Raw genomic sequence first — 16,250 nt, forward strand, 5'->3', positions numbered from 1 at the left:
TTCAGTATTTTGGATTCTTCATGGGGAAGCATGTTTCACACATGATTCTTGGAAGACATGTATTTTGCATTTAAAATAAAAGTTTTGTGGTTTGCACTTCGTAGCTGGATGCTTATGTTAGTAATAAGGTTAGTGGTGCAACACTTTCTCTTCTATTACATACTGTGAATATGATATTTGTGAAGCTGGTGCGACTTTTCAGCATTTTTTTTTTAATATTTGGGCTTATTGGACAGGCCTGTGTGTGCAGTCTGTCCTCATTTAACTGTGTTCTTAAATTATTTTACTTTAACTGGTTAGTAATTGGTGAAATAACATACTAGCTTCTGAAATCATACAGTTGACTTGCTATCTGTAGAGGGATTTTGGCAAGCAGGGGGTCTGCAGGTGTGGCCTCTGTGTGCAGAGCCCAGCAGCTGCCCCATATCAGATCAGAGCCAGCTCCACACAGCTCCAAAGGGACCCACTGCTGGCCAGAGCCAAGCCCCAGGGAGTGGTGCTGGGTGGGCCTCTGGGAGAGAAGATTTAAGGAAGAGAGAGAAACTGCTGCACAACAGCAGCTGGGAGAGAGGAGTGAGAACCAGCCCTGCAGCCCCAAGGTCAGTGCAGCAGGAGGGCAGGAGGTGCTCCAGGCACACAGCAGCAGTTCCCCTGTGGCCTATGGAGAGGCCTCTGGTGGAGCAGGCTGTCCCCCTGCAGCCCATGGGTCCCACATGGAGCAGACTGCATCCTGTGGGAGGACCCCAAACTGGAGCTGAGGAAGAGTGAAGATGAAGGAGCAGCAGAGACAAAATGTTATAAACTGATTGCAACCCCCATTCTTCTGTGTCGCTTAAGGGTAGGAGGAGGAAGAAGGTGGATGGAGTGCAAAGGAGTCTTTAGTTTGCTTTTAGTTCTCACTGCGCTAGTCTGTTAAGAATAGGCAATAAATCATGTTGATCTCCCTTACGCTGAGTCTGTTTTGCCTGTGACGATAATTGGTGAATGAGCTCCCAAGTTGGGTTGATCGCTTAATGAGTTTACCTTCAGCACATCATGAAGTAACACTATGGCTTTCAGTTCACAATTCAACGTGTATTGATGGCTGAGTTGACAGTAAGCATAGTCGGTAAGCATAGTCATCTTGGAGGTACATAGTGATAGCATGAAAGTCAACACGCAAGCTGCAGCAGAGGGAAAATTAATCAAGCATTAAGAAAAAAAATACTGTGATGGTAGTCACAAATTAGGACACGTTGTCTAGAGAGATCATCGAATCTCCATGTGGGACTTGACATGACAAGACCCTGAGTGACTTGATCCGCGTTGGCCCTGTGTGCAGTGGGGAACAGGACTAAATGATTCCTAGAAGTCCATTCCAGTTAAAATTATTCTTTGACCTTATTCTACCTACCATGCTGCAGGAATGGAATTGCGTAGGAATGAGATGGGGCAGGCAGTTTGCTTTCTTGTAACCTGTGTTAGATCTTGAATTCCCAGAACACATCTCTGAGCTGTCTGTCAGCTTATATGTTTCTAAATATTCTTCAGGGGAAAGTGTGTGTGTGTGTATAGAAGCATAGGAATGTTGGAAGTCTTCCCATAACCTCAAATAACCTAAAGGAACTAATATTTCCTTTTTTCCAAGTACTACTTTAAAAAAAAAAGAAAGCCTTCTGTTGGGTATATAATATGTAAAGGGGTTTTGTTCATTTGTATTTTATCTTTAGTAGATATCAACTGGCATTTTAACTAATTAGTTATAGATCCTTATCAGCTTTTTATGATGGCAGCTTTTACACGTGAAGTACTGAAGTATCAAACTCTTTCTTCTGGGTAATATTAAGGATATGATTTTGCTTCTGTAGTAATTTCAAGTACTAAAAATGTGTTTAAAATCCTGGTAGTTTTAAGACTGTCTAGTCTTAAGACTGCCAACTTCTTATCTTCCAAACTACATTAAAGAAAATGTCTTAGTCTTCTGTCAGTCAAAAAGTAGCTTAAAAATGAGACCAAGACACTGAATTTGGCATCTGAGTTGTGCTACAGGACGAGCCCTTGCAATTGAACAGTCAGAACAGCCACTGACTGACATTCGGTTACACAAGTAATTGTTATGAAGGTTTCTGTAATGGATGACTACTAAATCTTATTTTTCTGCATCTCTTCCTTTTGGAATTTTTGTGGCTTTTACAACAACAAGATCTTATGAAGTTAAGTTGTTGTTGTTGTTTTTTTTGTCTTGCAATCCTGTCTGTACCTTGAGAGTCCCTTTAGGTAAAAACTAGATCATTGGGAGCATGCTTTTAATTTGCAGTGTCTCATTCCTTCTCTACTGGATGATATCTGCCCTACCTGATGGTCCTTTATTGTCCTGTAAGCAGACCCAGTAATCAGAAAATATTATGGAACTGCTGGAACTTAGTTTTAGATCTTTTAAAACTTTCACCTACCAAGATACCGTTTGTTTGCTGGAACAAAACACAACTTTGTGCGAAGCTATTTAAGATGTTCCTGGAGCATACTTTTCTGGTTTGTAGGCAAAAAAAAATAAAAAGAGATGTAGACAAAGAGGAACTCCTCTCAAGCTAATCATCACATTTGACTAAAATATCCAAAATAGGATGAATTATTCTGCCAGTTGCTTGCCTTCAAATCTTTTTGTAAAGTAGGATGACGTTTCCCAATTTATAAATAACTTGGCTGCTGACACATTTAAATTAATCTTCCTATAGAAGTATGAATAGATTCTTCTGTGTGGTTGGTTTATTTCTTAATTTTCTTCTGAGAAGAGTGAAGCTACCATGCAAGTTTGGCTGGTTCCCTCTGTTGGGAATTCGTAACATCTCTGTGTCATTGTAGGCTGAGAGTCTCTGTAAGCTGAAGCACTCTTTCTGTGAAGTGTTTCCTACACAGATTGTTACCCCTAGGAAATGCAACCCTTCAACCCTTCTATTGTGTGCTTTGCCAGTCAGTATGGGCAAAGGAAGTAGTCAGTAGCTTAAAGTTTCCTTTTCCTGCTGTTCTGTATCAGGTGTTCAGTTTGTGGAACTAATCTGTAGCTAGTCTGAATCATTACCAAACCGAAATGTGTCGTGTTTACATCAGGTTATTGTCACCAAAGGCTTTGCCTTAAAGTTCTGCTCCTATTTGTATCGTTCACTTGCTACCATAGTCACAGCTAAATGTGCATGTTATGCTCTATTTCATACAAGGCTTTTGTTTGCTGTATATTGGTAGGAAATACACAATGGCCAAAATAAAACAACAAATATCTGTGTTTTCCCTGCGTAACTTCCTCACTATTAAAAAGTTTTCTTGGATTGTGAGTGTTCAGGATTTATATTTCATGAAGGTATATGCCTTTTTGACTATTGAATCTTTCTAATTCAGTGTACCTTTGAGCTAATTTGGACATCTGTCCTTTTCCAGAAATCAAATAATCTTTTTGTGAGGCTTAGAGAGCCTTCAGCTATGCCATTTTTCTGATCCTTTGCTGATGCTTCAGAAACTTCCTAGTTTTGAAATGTCAATGACAAGTAGGGCAGCAAAGTAATAATTCTTAATTTGTTAAACATTTTAGCTTGTTGGCTAGTAAGAAATTTCGTCAAGGCCTATGTTTTTTTTCTTCCCTTGTTCTGGTTGTTGTATGCTTTCAGCAAAGATGGTTACAAATAAAATAGTTACACAAATATGATATACACACTTACTATCCAGAATCTGTAAGTTCTACACAGCCTGCGACTGGACGTATGTGCTTTGTTCGAATACTTTCTGTAGTAATTGAAAAATCATCCAAAATCATCCATTATCTTAGATATATTTAAGTGAGTAAAGATGGCCAGCGCTAGTTCTAACTATAGCTTTGTTATCAAAAGTAACTGTTGTAGCACACTCAGCTGTAAAAACACAGAACAAAAATAGCAAATATGCAGTATTTTTCCTTATGCCATTACAGAGTAAACTGCTGAAATATGTTTTAAATATGAACTGTTCTCACAAAACAAATTGACTTTTTAAGCAGAGATGCAAACACAAATCCTGGCAGTTGAGTTCCTTAAAAGATTATAATCTGAGCCCCAGAGGGCTGTGTCCTAGAAAGAGTAGATAGCAGAATTATCATAAAGTGGTCTGTTTGAGTATGAAATAGTTTTTTTGGCATATTACAGCTGTCATGCAGGTAGTAGTTGATAAGAGTCTGCAGTATTTTCTTAAGTGTTCTTTAAGCTAGAATAAGTCGAACACTGAACTGAAATATGTTTTGGGCACTTGATGTAGTCTCCTTTGGCTATATATATTGCTGGGGTACTGTTACATGCAAGAGGAATAACCAATTGCACTGTGCAGCAGATACACAAAATGTCTGTTTTGGAGTAGAAGAGTAGACTTGCTTATTCATTCACTTGAGTTTTTCCCATTTGTAAATGAGCAAGCAATTCTGATTTCAATTTTCTCAACACAGATCTTGGGATAAATCCAAAATGTAAGCTTCTATATTATGGCACAAATAGTGCCTTTCTACTTCAGTTACTGTTCTAATGCATGCTTACCAATTATGTGGTATTTAAATGTTCCCTTTAAAAATTGGGTTCAGTAACTGTTCAGATACAAGAATAGAATATTTCACATTCATCAGAATTCTGAAATGTATATGAAAACTTCAAAATAAACAGGCTTATTTAAAAAAAAAATCTTTTGCTAAATATTCAGGCACCTGAGGTACCTAGTCACAAGAACTCAGTCTAAGCTGTATTGTTAACTGGGGATATCTTGTTCATTTTTTTTTTCTGCACAGTAATTAGAACAGGTATTAAACAGCATAAATATGAAGAATTTGTTAGAATAGGTACATTCAATCATGCAGATGTCCTATATAATGTTTTGTTACCTAAAACATGCAAAGTACTTTGAAAATGTATGACTATGGATTCTTTAATGTTTGTGACCTTGCTTTTTTTCCTGAAAAAAAATAATTCTTTTAAAAAAAAAAAGCTTATCCTCTCATTATACTTTCAACATGCACTATACTTGTACAGTTTTTAGCATTTTGTACTTGGATAATATTTGTAAATGGAGGTGTAAAGACTTTCTGCAACCACTTGTGATTTTTTTTTTCTACGTTTGCATATTCCTGCTAGGTGTTTATTTCTACTAGGTAGAAATATTCCTCACTTACCATACCATGATGTCCACTCATGTTCTAAGCTTTTCTGACATATCCTTTACTTACGTGTGCACTAGATCTTCTGTGAGGCCCCTGTTTTTGCCATATGAGAAGGCTGTCAAGAATGTTCTGCTCTTGGCTTGGACTGGCGCACGCTTCGTTGGGTTAGAAACTGGCTGGATAGCCGGGCCCAGAGAGTTGTGGTAAATGGAGTCAAATCCAGTTGGAGGCCAGTCACTAGTGGCGTCCCCCAGGGCTCGGTGCTGGGGCCGGTCCTCTTTAACATCTTCATCAATTATCTGGATGAGGGCATTGAGTGCACCCAAAGTAAGTTTGCAGATGACACCAAGTTAGGTGCGTGTGTCGATCTGCTCGAGGGTAGGAAGGCTCTGCAGGAGGATCTGGATAGGCTGCACCGATGGGCTGAGGTCAACTGCATGAAGTTTAACAAGGCCGAGTGCCGGGTCCTGCACCTGGGGCGTAATAACCCCAAGCAGAGCTACAGGCTGGGAGATGAGTGGTTGGAGAGCTGCCAGGCGGAGAAGGACCTGGGAGTGATAGTGGACAGTCGGCTGAATATGAGCCAGCAGTGTGCTCAGGTGGCCAAGAAGGCCAACAGCATCCTGGCTTGTATCAGAAATAGTGTGACCAGCAGGGCTAGGGAGGTGATCGTCCCCCTGAACTCGGCTCTGGTGAGGCCGCACCTCGAGTACTGTGTTCAGTTTTGGGCCCCTCGCTACAAGAAGGACATCGAGGTGCTTGAGCGGGCCCAAAGAAGGGCGACGAAGCTGGTGAGGGGCCTGGAGAACAAGTCCTACGAGGAGCGGCTGAAGGAGCTGGGCTTATTCAGCCTGGAGAAGAGGAGGCTCAGGGGTGACCTTATCGCTCTCTACAGATACCTTAAAGGAGGCTGTAGAGAGGTGGGGGTTGGCCTGTTCTCCCACGTGCCTGGCGACAGGACGAGGGGGAATGGGCTAAAGTTGCGCCAGGGGAGTTTTAGGTTGGATGTTAGGAAGAGCTTCTTTACTGAAAGGGTTGTGAGGCATTGGAACAGGCTGCCCAGAGAGGTGGTGGAGTCACCATCCCTGGAAGTCTTCAAAAGACATTTAGATGTAGGGCTTAGGGATATGGTTTAGTGGGGACTGTTAGTGTTAGGTTAGAGGTTGGACTTGATGATCTTGAGGTCTCTTCCAACCTAGAAATTCTGTGTAAATTCTGTGTAAATGTTAATCAGTTTTATAGCAATAAGCAATTCATGAGGGACTTTATCCTCTGTATTTCAACACTTACTCTTCCCAATAAAACACAAATGTCAATTTTCTGTTAACTTTTTTTCTTGTTTTGATTCTTGATTGATGGAAAAATCCCATTCGCAAATGTCATTGTCTGAAGGGCTGGGCTGTTGATGTGTTTAGGTGTTAGAGAAACAACACTGGTTTGTTATAAATGTAAATTTAGAAGTGATAAACTTAAAAATGCATAGCAACTTCTAGTTGCCATGGTGCTTCAACTTGAAGTAATTTTCTTCAATATTAAAATGCTTCTTGGGTGTCATCTTTTGCTTTTTAAGTAGTCACTGGTAAGAACGGAATGGCTCCGGGGAGAAGTAATGAGAAACTATTTTGGAATATCTAATGTGACAACCAATGAAGTGTCAAGAAAAAAATCTTAGCATTCAAGAATCTACTTGGGGAGTGTTTATTTAAGCAATATAGGTATCTGCTTTTATGATACAACTTCAAAACACTAAGGAATGGTGGGTCTCTGCAACCCTCTCAGCCCTGTTTAATGGGTGAGTTTTTCAAGAAGCAAATACGATGTTGAGTTTGTCAAGACACTGAGCCAGTAGACTGGATTCATCATTTATCCTTTACCTGTGTGACCATCAGCTACTTTTAGTTCCTGTGTGTTTTCTCTTCTTCTCCCCAGTCCTGAAATCAGAAACGTTAATGTACCTGTAACGCTTAACATATGTGATAATCCAAAAGATTCATTGTCTGATTGGACATGCACCTTTAGAAAGACTTGAAACTCTTTCCAGAACTTTGATACCTAGCCTCAATCATTTTCTGTGTCAGTGCTGTTAAGTGTTATGTTTGGGTCCCCCATGTGGAATTGAGCTGCACTACGGCTTTCTGCTTTCCCAACCAAACTGTTATTTACTGGGTTTCCTTATTGTCTTATTTACTCATTTTGTTTCCAATGAGTTGTCTTAATATGTTCTTCTTGAATAAGACCTTTACTTTTATTAAAAAATAATAATTCTATCAGCAGCTATTACATCTTGTTCTTTGAAATAGCAGAGGCTTGGAAAAGCCTCTTGAGGGATGCAAGGCTTTGATACGTAAACAGTAATAACCAAGAAACAGTAGTCTAGAAGCTGTCTGTAAATGAATTTATACTGAATTTCATTTAAAGCTTTTTAATACCGAGCATTTCTATCTGGCACTTCAGCTTCCCAGCATATTAAAATTGTCAAAAAAAAAAAAAAAATCTTGGACTTCAAGAAGTTGGATTCTAATAAAATACTTCCAATTTTAAAACATTAACATTTAGTTATGGAAAAACTTAGTCTACTTAAAGTCTACTCCTTTACTGTAGCCATACATGGATTGCAGCTAATGGAGTCATGCTGTACAATAAAGTGCCTAATTAACACAAGTTGCATAATATAAGCTTCAGATTGCAGCACTCTCTTTAAAGAGCTTGCATCATGCTTATTGAAATGATCAATACTGTGTGGACTGAACATGGCAATTAACTCAAAATGACCAGTTTTAGGGTTGATTTGTACCTCCATAATTTGACTGTTACGAGTTTCAGCAACTACACAGTATGTTTGCAGAAAACATACTGCAACTTGAGAGATTAAAGTACTGTGTGTACAGTGTTATTACTGTGTTAAGTCAGGGTTAGTGCTCACTCTGCTTGTTAGTGAACTGTCATTGGAGAAGTGAAATTACTAATATTTCTAGAAGGAAAAAACATTGCCTTGGGTGCTTTTTTTTTGTCTTGGAAGCAAAGATCATCTTTCACTTCTGCTTAGTCACTGAAAACATAACAATCTTCTACTACTAAATATAACATCTAGATGTTTTGAATGCCACTGCTTCAGGCTAAGGCATAACAGCAGAGTGATCTTCTTAACCCTAAGGGATGGCCTCACCATAGCAGTGTCCTGCAGCTGTTCAGCATTACCTAATGGACAACATGGAAATGAAGTTGTAGTTTTATCCCTGCTTCCATGTACGGCAGAGGAATGGGTGGTTACTTACTGTTGCTAGAAAGTTCAATGCACTCCAGCAAAGTTTCTGCGTGTTTTCCACTCAAACTCCAGGCGAACACTTGAATAACTGGAATGCTATGGGCTTATATAGCACTGTCTAGGTGATCTTTTTTAAAAATTAGGCAGAAACATGGTGATAAAACTTTATATAATTACCATCTACATTTAGTGTTGTTTAGCTGGAAAATGATTTGGGAAACAATCAAGAAAACAGCAACAAAAATTGACTTCTGAAGAATGTTTTTCTGACCTTTTGTTGCTGCAATCCATTATGAATAGAAGCAGAATGTTTATGCTCTGGTTCTCAGCCTATTGCTCTACCAGTTCCAGAGCTCTGTCCTGATTTCAGAGCCAAGAATAAATCACATCATTTCAGACAGATGGTGAGTTTTTGAAAAGCACCTACAGATTAGTCTTTGCTTTTTATTCAGTCGAAGTGACCTAACTGAGTGGTATGTTGGATGTAGCTGAACAGTAAATTGAGCTTGAGAAAGTTAGCCTGCCAAAAAAAGTCTGCTGGAACCTTCACATCAACAATGTTCAAGTTGTTATTGCAGATAGTATAGTATTTTGAGTTGGAATTCCTAACGGAATTAATTGTTTAGGTAGCCAAAGCTATGAGGTTATTTCAAAAGTGATACCTGTGCTGACACTTGCACTGTAGAGTAGAGATTCCTGGTCTGACTTTTAAAGACTTCACTTACATACAGAAATAGGTTTAATCATGGCACAAGACAGAACTTGACATGTGCTTAAAGCTGTCTTCATGATGCCTTAGTTCTTCTTTCACCTTAAAACCCCCTCTGAAAATCCTCACTAGTGGTTCCTTTGATTTCATATTTTCACCTGTTACTTCATCTACCTTCTATTGTGACAGCTTTTAAGGGGATACAAGGCTCTTCTCTTCTGCTGCTGTTTAGGTGAAGCTCATCATTTCAAGCACGTTTGACAGCTTCTCCATTTCTTTGTTATCCATCTGTAATTGTGTATTGCTTCCTGCCGAATTTTAAATGCTTTTGTATTTTTTTTAACAAGATTACCCTGTGTTTTGCAAAACAGAACTGCAAATTAAATCACCTCAGTCATGTAGCTTAATACTAGATAATTCCAAGAGGAGCTGTTACTCAAAGAGCTTATTGTGATGAGTATTTGTTTCTCTTGTTCCTGCTCATCAGCCAGGTATCAATGATGAGAAGTGCAATCTAAAACTGTAGGACTTTCAGCTGCTACCAGAGTGACACCACCTTAGGCAGTAGAGTTACTTAAAGAAATGTCATGTAGGATGTTAACTCCCTTGAGTTCACTATACCAGCTGTCCGGAAACTAGTTCTTGGTGTCATAGCAGCTGAGGGTGTAATATCCTCATTAAATTGACTGTTCCTTACTAAACTGATTTTCAGCGTTAAGTGCAATGTGAGACTGTGTTGCCTCTTTAAAAATATACTGAACCCTTCAGTTCAGGAGCTGAAGAACCTCATCACATCAGCGTCAGAATCACCACCATCACCTTCAGGCTGTTGTTTGCATCTGTTCTTTGGATCCCTGTGGTCCTCATGTGTGACTCTGTATAAACAAAAGTTTGTTTCCACGTTACCAAAATGTGTTCGAACTGGCTTTTGAAATAAAAATGATGCCTTGAGGAAGTTGCTACCACTGCCTTTAGGCTGTCACCCTGGAGTCATTCCACATGAAGGACTTTGTAACTGACTTAAGTTTGGGTGTCAGGTTTTGGTTTTTGAGATCCCACAAAAAATGTATAACATCAATGAAATGGAATGGTTTTATAAAGGAAATTGAAGATCATGTTTACTACTAACTTTGGAAATAAATTCTAAACTGATGTATGAGGAATAATATTCTTAATCTGTGTGAAATGAGAGGCAATTTAGGATATACTCTGAGAGAGATACCACCTTTAAAATACAGTTTTTCATTCTAATCTTTGTTTTCCTAATGAGAAACTTCTAGGAATTGCATTAGATTTGTTCATTTTTAATATGGGTGGTATGAAGGAAACTGAATCTGCCATAAAAGGAAGTAAAATGACAGGAGACAAATTGATGCAAGAGGTGAGTCTGACACAAAGGTACTTCTTAACTTGGAGAAGTTAAGATGGTTGTAGATGTCTGAAACAGGAAGTAAAGTGAGAAGGCAGTATAGAGGAAGAGAGTAGAGCAAAACCGAAGGGAAATAGGAATAAATATCCCTCTGTTTTGGTGGCTCTTACAGGATATAATACATTCAGTAGAATATTGGAAAGGGAAAAACAGACTCTAAGACTGGGAAAGGTATTTGAAGAATATAATAATTAGTTGGACTAGAGTAGCCCTGAAGTGTTCAACAGTAGGCTGAACTAATTGGTAGTTTATGAGCTTGATTTCTGTTTCAGAAATTCTGTCTAGCTTTTTAACCTTGAGTTAAATGATCAACTTCAGTGATTTGAGAGGAAGGACTGGGTTTGGCCAAACTTTGTTTTGTGCCTGCATGGCTTGTTGTGTTTTCTCCAGATTATGACCAGTCTATTCCTTTATAAATGCTGTATCCTTTCTTACGTGACTTCATACTTAATTATTTCCTTCTTTGATCTCTGTATTCTTATGAAATGTAATCCCTTGGTATGTATCTATGGAATTAATAGCAAAGCCAGGCTTGCCACTGGTGTAGTCTTGCACTCAACTCATTCTTCTCTGATTCATCCTGTTGCATGTTTTCTTACTCCATCAGATCTCACGTAAGAGAGGCACAGCAAAGACTGCAAATGCAGCGTATTGCTTATGTTTTGGTAGTGCTGCTAGGTTGTTATCCTTTTGGGAAACTTTGGAGTCCGTTTCCTTGCTGAATCCACTTCTATCTCAGGAGCGTCCTGGAGATTGACCTCTTTGGTCAGCCTCAGTTACTGTAGAAGTTTATACATAGACATCTGGTGCTGAAGTCCCATTAAAACCAATCCCCTCTGAAGTAGTTTTAAGAGCAAAAGCTCTCTGAATGCTTAAGGGGATTATGCTGACATTGAGATTCCTTTATCTACTTTTGCTCTATTTTCTGGAGTGAGTGAGCACCCACATAAAAATGCAACTATATAAAAATAAAACTATACCTAGGTAACTTCTAAAATAGAGTAGGTAGTAAATAACTCTCCTCATTTAAGGAAATGGCAGTCCTTTTTTTTTTTTTTGGTGCAGTACTGATGTATTGATAAAATTAACAGGTTGGATTGGTATCCCATTACTCCGTTAGACAACTAATGTATTTAAAGTGTAAATCTTGAAAAAGCTTAATTTAGTACTCATTGGAGTTGCTAATCAAAACAAGTTCTTATTAAAAAATAAATACATAGACGATGAGTAAAGAGATGTATAGTTAGGTATTCGATCCAGTGGTGTTTTCTGATACCTGTCTGATACTTCTGTCTAAAAGTTGAGGGTATTTGTTAGTGTTTGCACCGCTCCCAAACCACAATGTCCACTAGCATCACAAGGGTTTGTGTGGGTTTTGCAGTCCTCCTGTTGCTTCTGTTTTTTTCACCCCCAGGAAGCAGCAAGGAAGGAACCTCAAAAAAAAAAATGCCTTTTTCAAGAAAAAATTAGAACATTTCCACAAGTGGTGCAGATCAAGAAAGTATTTTGAATGTTCATACAATTACTGTTGCTTTAGAAAAACTCTAAAGCAGTTTTGTGTGCTTGTAAAATAACATAAACATTCCTCCACAAAAGGGAGATTTATTGATGGTGTGTATATATTCTAGTGATGCATTTTCTCCATTTAAAAGAAGGCGTGAGTGTTGTCCTAAGACCAATAGGAGGTTATCCTGCTGTATACCGTCCAGTAAGCTTTCCACATAAGATCCCTTTCAAGCCTATCTGTAATTGACTTTCAAAAGCATCGTGATTTCCTTGTCAACAATGTAGTGGCTTATAATAATAATTTGCTAATTCTTACGTCCTTGCTGGAGGACAATCTCATTGGTATTCTTTTCTTGCCACAGATTGATCATGCTGGATAGGACTTGAACCTGAGTCTCAGCGGTTGCTGTACAATTGATTTGTCTTATTGTGAGAGCAGTGCATAGATCCATCCTCAACTGCAGAACCTTTTGTTGGAGGTGCTCTAAAAATAGAGGAGAATTCTTTTGCATTTTGTAATGTGTGGTGGAAGTTTCCACTGTAAGATTGTTGGCTCTAGTATGTAGTGGGTACGTAGCTAATCGTGAGGGCTAGTCAGCTTCTCTTTTGATCATTTATTAGATACCTGTGTTTATAAGTGTATCTGTGATTAGGTATCCGTTGTTTAATACCTGGAGGATGTGATTGTTTATATCTTTTCTGTTATAAAATTATTTAAGACTTACTTTCTAAGTATATTTATAACTGGGGAAAGATGGAAAATAATCAGTACTAGATACATGAAGTTTTCCTATTGAGAACGAGATGTCTCTGATTTCATCACTGCTGCAAATTTTGGATTGTGAAAGACAGTTGTCCCCAGTCTACTTTGTTAGAGCAGGAGCCTTCATAACTTGTTCAGAGTTTAACTTGACCCTTGTTGAAGGGCAGTAGTGGATTTCAGAACATGCAAATTCCTGTTTTTTCGTAAGTCACCTAAAATGTGTTGTAAGAATTAGTGAAATGACTAAGTTCATGTGTGGACTGTATTTAAGAATAATTAACTGCACATGTGAAATTGCATCCAGTGAGTGAAAGCATTTGAGATATCAAAAAATACTGCAAGCCAAATGGAGAGGTGGGTAAGGAAACAGCCTATGAAGAGAGATTATGTAGCATACAGAAGAGATAGCTGAAAGGGAAAGTTAACTCTAGAAATACATCAATGGTTATAGCAAAGTGAATGGAATAATTGGTTTTCTGTGTCTCTAGCAGTTAAATGAGAAATAATGGCCTTAAATTGGATCTGGGGGAAAATGGTCTGAAAGGAAGAATGTCCCTGATAGTTCAGTAAGCCTTGATAGGGCAGGCTGCAGCGTTGACTTGTGTTTGCATGCATTCATGATATTACTGTACCTGCAAATAATTGGTTTTGTTGTGTGTTCTTTCTGTTTGCCTTTTTTTTATGTGATGAAATCATTAAAATATCTATGTACAGCCTGGATTTATTGGCTAAGAATACACTGCACGTGAAGGTTGTTGCTCCCACTGTCAAATTAACATGTCACTTTAGACATGCTAAACTTTCTAGACCATTGCCTGTGAGCTGTTTTTTTATGTTTTTATTATTTTTATGTTGCTCTTTGCATTTTGTATGACTCTATAAATACATATCACTTCCAGGTGTTTTTTGTTGTTTTCATCAGTGAAAATGTTTGCATGCTGACTGTTATGGTCTTGCTGTTGCATATTGTCTGCATTTTTTTTGTTTGTCTGTCTCTCTGTATCTGAATATAAGCTATTTGAAGTGGAGAGGTTTTTGTTCTGTTCTTCTGTGAAAGCTAAGAAGGTACTGGTCCTTGACAAAGATCCTTTGTCTTCCTGTATCACGTGTCATGTACAACTCAAAATGCTATTTATATTTTTGGACGAGAGAGGTCTTCGAAGTAGAAACTGTCATAGAGTTGATCTCCTGCATACATTTATAATGAATGATATCAGTGCATCAAAGCAGCTGGCTTACGCAGCGTCTATTCAGTGCATTATTAAAGACTGGAAGTAGTGTACTGTAACTTACTGTCTGGCATACTTAAGAATCAACTTAGCATTGCATGCTGAAGCAAGTGTTTTCATGTTCTTTGGGGAGCTGAATTTCTGATTTTCCTTTGTTTGTCTGGCTACATAGGTTTTATATGTAAATGCTCTTTCTGCACAGAAATTAATTTTTGTCTTTAGGGAGTTAAAGATATTTTTCTTGTGTATACATGTGTAGCAATGCCTGAGTTGACTGTCTGTGAAACAAATGGTCTTTTAATTCTCTTCCCTACCAAAATGTTGCTTTCTGTGACTGTGGTTGGGATGCTTCATTTTGGAAAGCTCAATTAATTCACCTAATTTACAATATTAACCTTGCTGTAGCATAAGGTAGGATGCAAGACCATGCAGTTTTGAAGCATATGCCATAGGATGCTCCACAACTTGGCTTTTATTGGAAGTTTGGGTTGAAGTTTAAAGTGCCATTAGTAATTAAAGTACGCTCTAGGGTGCAGAAATGTTCTTGTTGGGAGTAAGAGGTTTCTTTTTTTTGTTTGTTAATGAACTAGTGAATTGAGAGAGTAGGTTCTGTGCTATGACATGAATGTTGATTTAACTTTTTTTAATAGGTTGAGGGGAAAAAGGACTCATAAACATCAGCTTGCTCTCATGAAGAATTATATGCTAGTTTCAAAACAATGCTAGTGTGTTCCCTAAATGCATATTCAAGGATAAGATTTTTATTGTGATCTTAAATGTTCTATTTTATTACAGTGATATCCACATTCCTATGGTGGAAATAACATTAAGACTGCCCTGGGGATGTCTAGTCCAAGTGGTGGTAGTTTATAGCTCAATCTTAATTGAACAATAAACGGAGATTTTTTTAATTATTTTTTAATCAGTGGTCATCTAGATTATAACTTCAAAATGGCTGTCCTTTGCAGAGCAAAGACATCTGTGTAATGAATGCAAAGACCTTTATGGAGAAGCATAATAAAAATAAGGTAACTATGAAGAGTGCAGTGTTCTGGGCCTCCAGACCCTTTGCCCTTCGGTTTTTGGAGTTCTGAGCTAAAAACCACACCAGAGTACATCACGGTATTTGTTAGCACTTTATTCTGCTTATATGAATGTATTTTTTTCTGTACAGAATAACTTGTAAGAAAGCTCAGATTATTTAAAGCTTTATTTCTTTTGTTGAATAAAATTTGCATCTTAGTAAAGTTGTTGTTAACACTACTACTTACAGTTTGAGAAATGTCTGCTTCTCATGTAGAAATAACTTTCAGTATCACTTTGAGAGTGCAGCTTTGTGATTTATCTGCACCAGTTTTCACTTTGTGGCCTCTGCCCCGTTCTTGAAGCTCAAGTCCTGCTCAGTTTTGCCTCTGCTCCTTTAGATGGCTCCGTATTTCTGGTTGTCCTTTGCAGACAGTCCTTTGCTTTTGAGCACACATTTTGAGCTGGGGGAGGAAGACTGGCTTGCACTGCCTCAGAGTTCAGATTGTTGAATATTTGCAGTTTTTTGAGATGTTTGTCTATTTGACTGCCACTGAGCTGACTCCTTGAAACTACTGGGTGGATCTCTAGCTTCATCCTGAGAGGTAGCATCTGATTTAAACCTGATCTTTGTGCTGCTTTTTCCTGCAAGAATCACTTCACAGTTACTGCACTTGGTTTCAGTTGTTATCTTGTATCTCAGGCACAGACTATTATGGGTTTTCCCAGCAACTTTCTTCAATCTAATTTTGCAGGTCCTGAATAATTTTGTATCAATTGCAAATTATTCCTGTGCTATTCACTTGCTTTTTTCAGATAGCTTATGAATAAGTTGGTATGAATATATAATCCATTCTTCTATTTTGCACCTTCCTACCTGTTAGTAATACATACAGAGGATGCTGTTTAATCTCATGACAACTGGGCTCCTTTCAAAGGTCTAAATAAAGGACTTAAAAAAAAAAAAAGTCATGTTTTTTGAGGTAAGCATATGGATCTGATTAATATGATTTGATTGCAGTAGACTTGCAAGGTGAGGCATTCATTTACAGAGGTGATGCTGACTCTTTTGCAATGTATCATATATATTCATATATCTCTTAATTCTGTTCATCATTATTACAACTGATAATTTATCCTATACAAAAGTTAAACTTACTGCCCTGCTCTTAGAACAACAAAA

At 38.1% G+C, this 16,250-nt stretch overlaps 1 protein-coding gene across 33 annotated transcripts in view; it reads left to right on the plus strand.

Annotated features, from left to right (window-relative positions):
• The window catches only part of PLEKHA5 (pleckstrin homology domain containing A5), a 173,957-nt gene that overhangs the window by 31,943 nt on the left and 125,764 nt on the right, over positions 1–16,250 (plus strand). The window contains exons 4-5 of one of the 33 annotated variants that reach the window (XM_035347781.1): positions 13,800–13,870; positions 15,011–15,196. The exons of 30 other annotated variants lie outside the window; for them this stretch is intronic. In XM_035347781.1, coding sequence (XP_035203672.1) covers positions 13,800–13,869 — 70 coding nt within the window. In that variant the 3' untranslated portion in view covers position 13,870; positions 15,011–15,196. Of the gene's footprint in view, positions 1–3,292; positions 4,959–13,799; positions 13,871–15,010; positions 15,197–16,250 lie in introns of those variants that run through there. 2 more of the 33 variants (XM_035347789.1, XM_035347800.1) reach the window with 2 other exon arrangements.

This window comes from Oxyura jamaicensis, chromosome 1, assembly GCF_011077185.1.
Source record: "Oxyura jamaicensis isolate SHBP4307 breed ruddy duck chromosome 1, BPBGC_Ojam_1.0, whole genome shotgun sequence".
NCBI lineage: Eukaryota > Metazoa > Chordata > Aves > Anseriformes > Anatidae > Oxyura > Oxyura jamaicensis.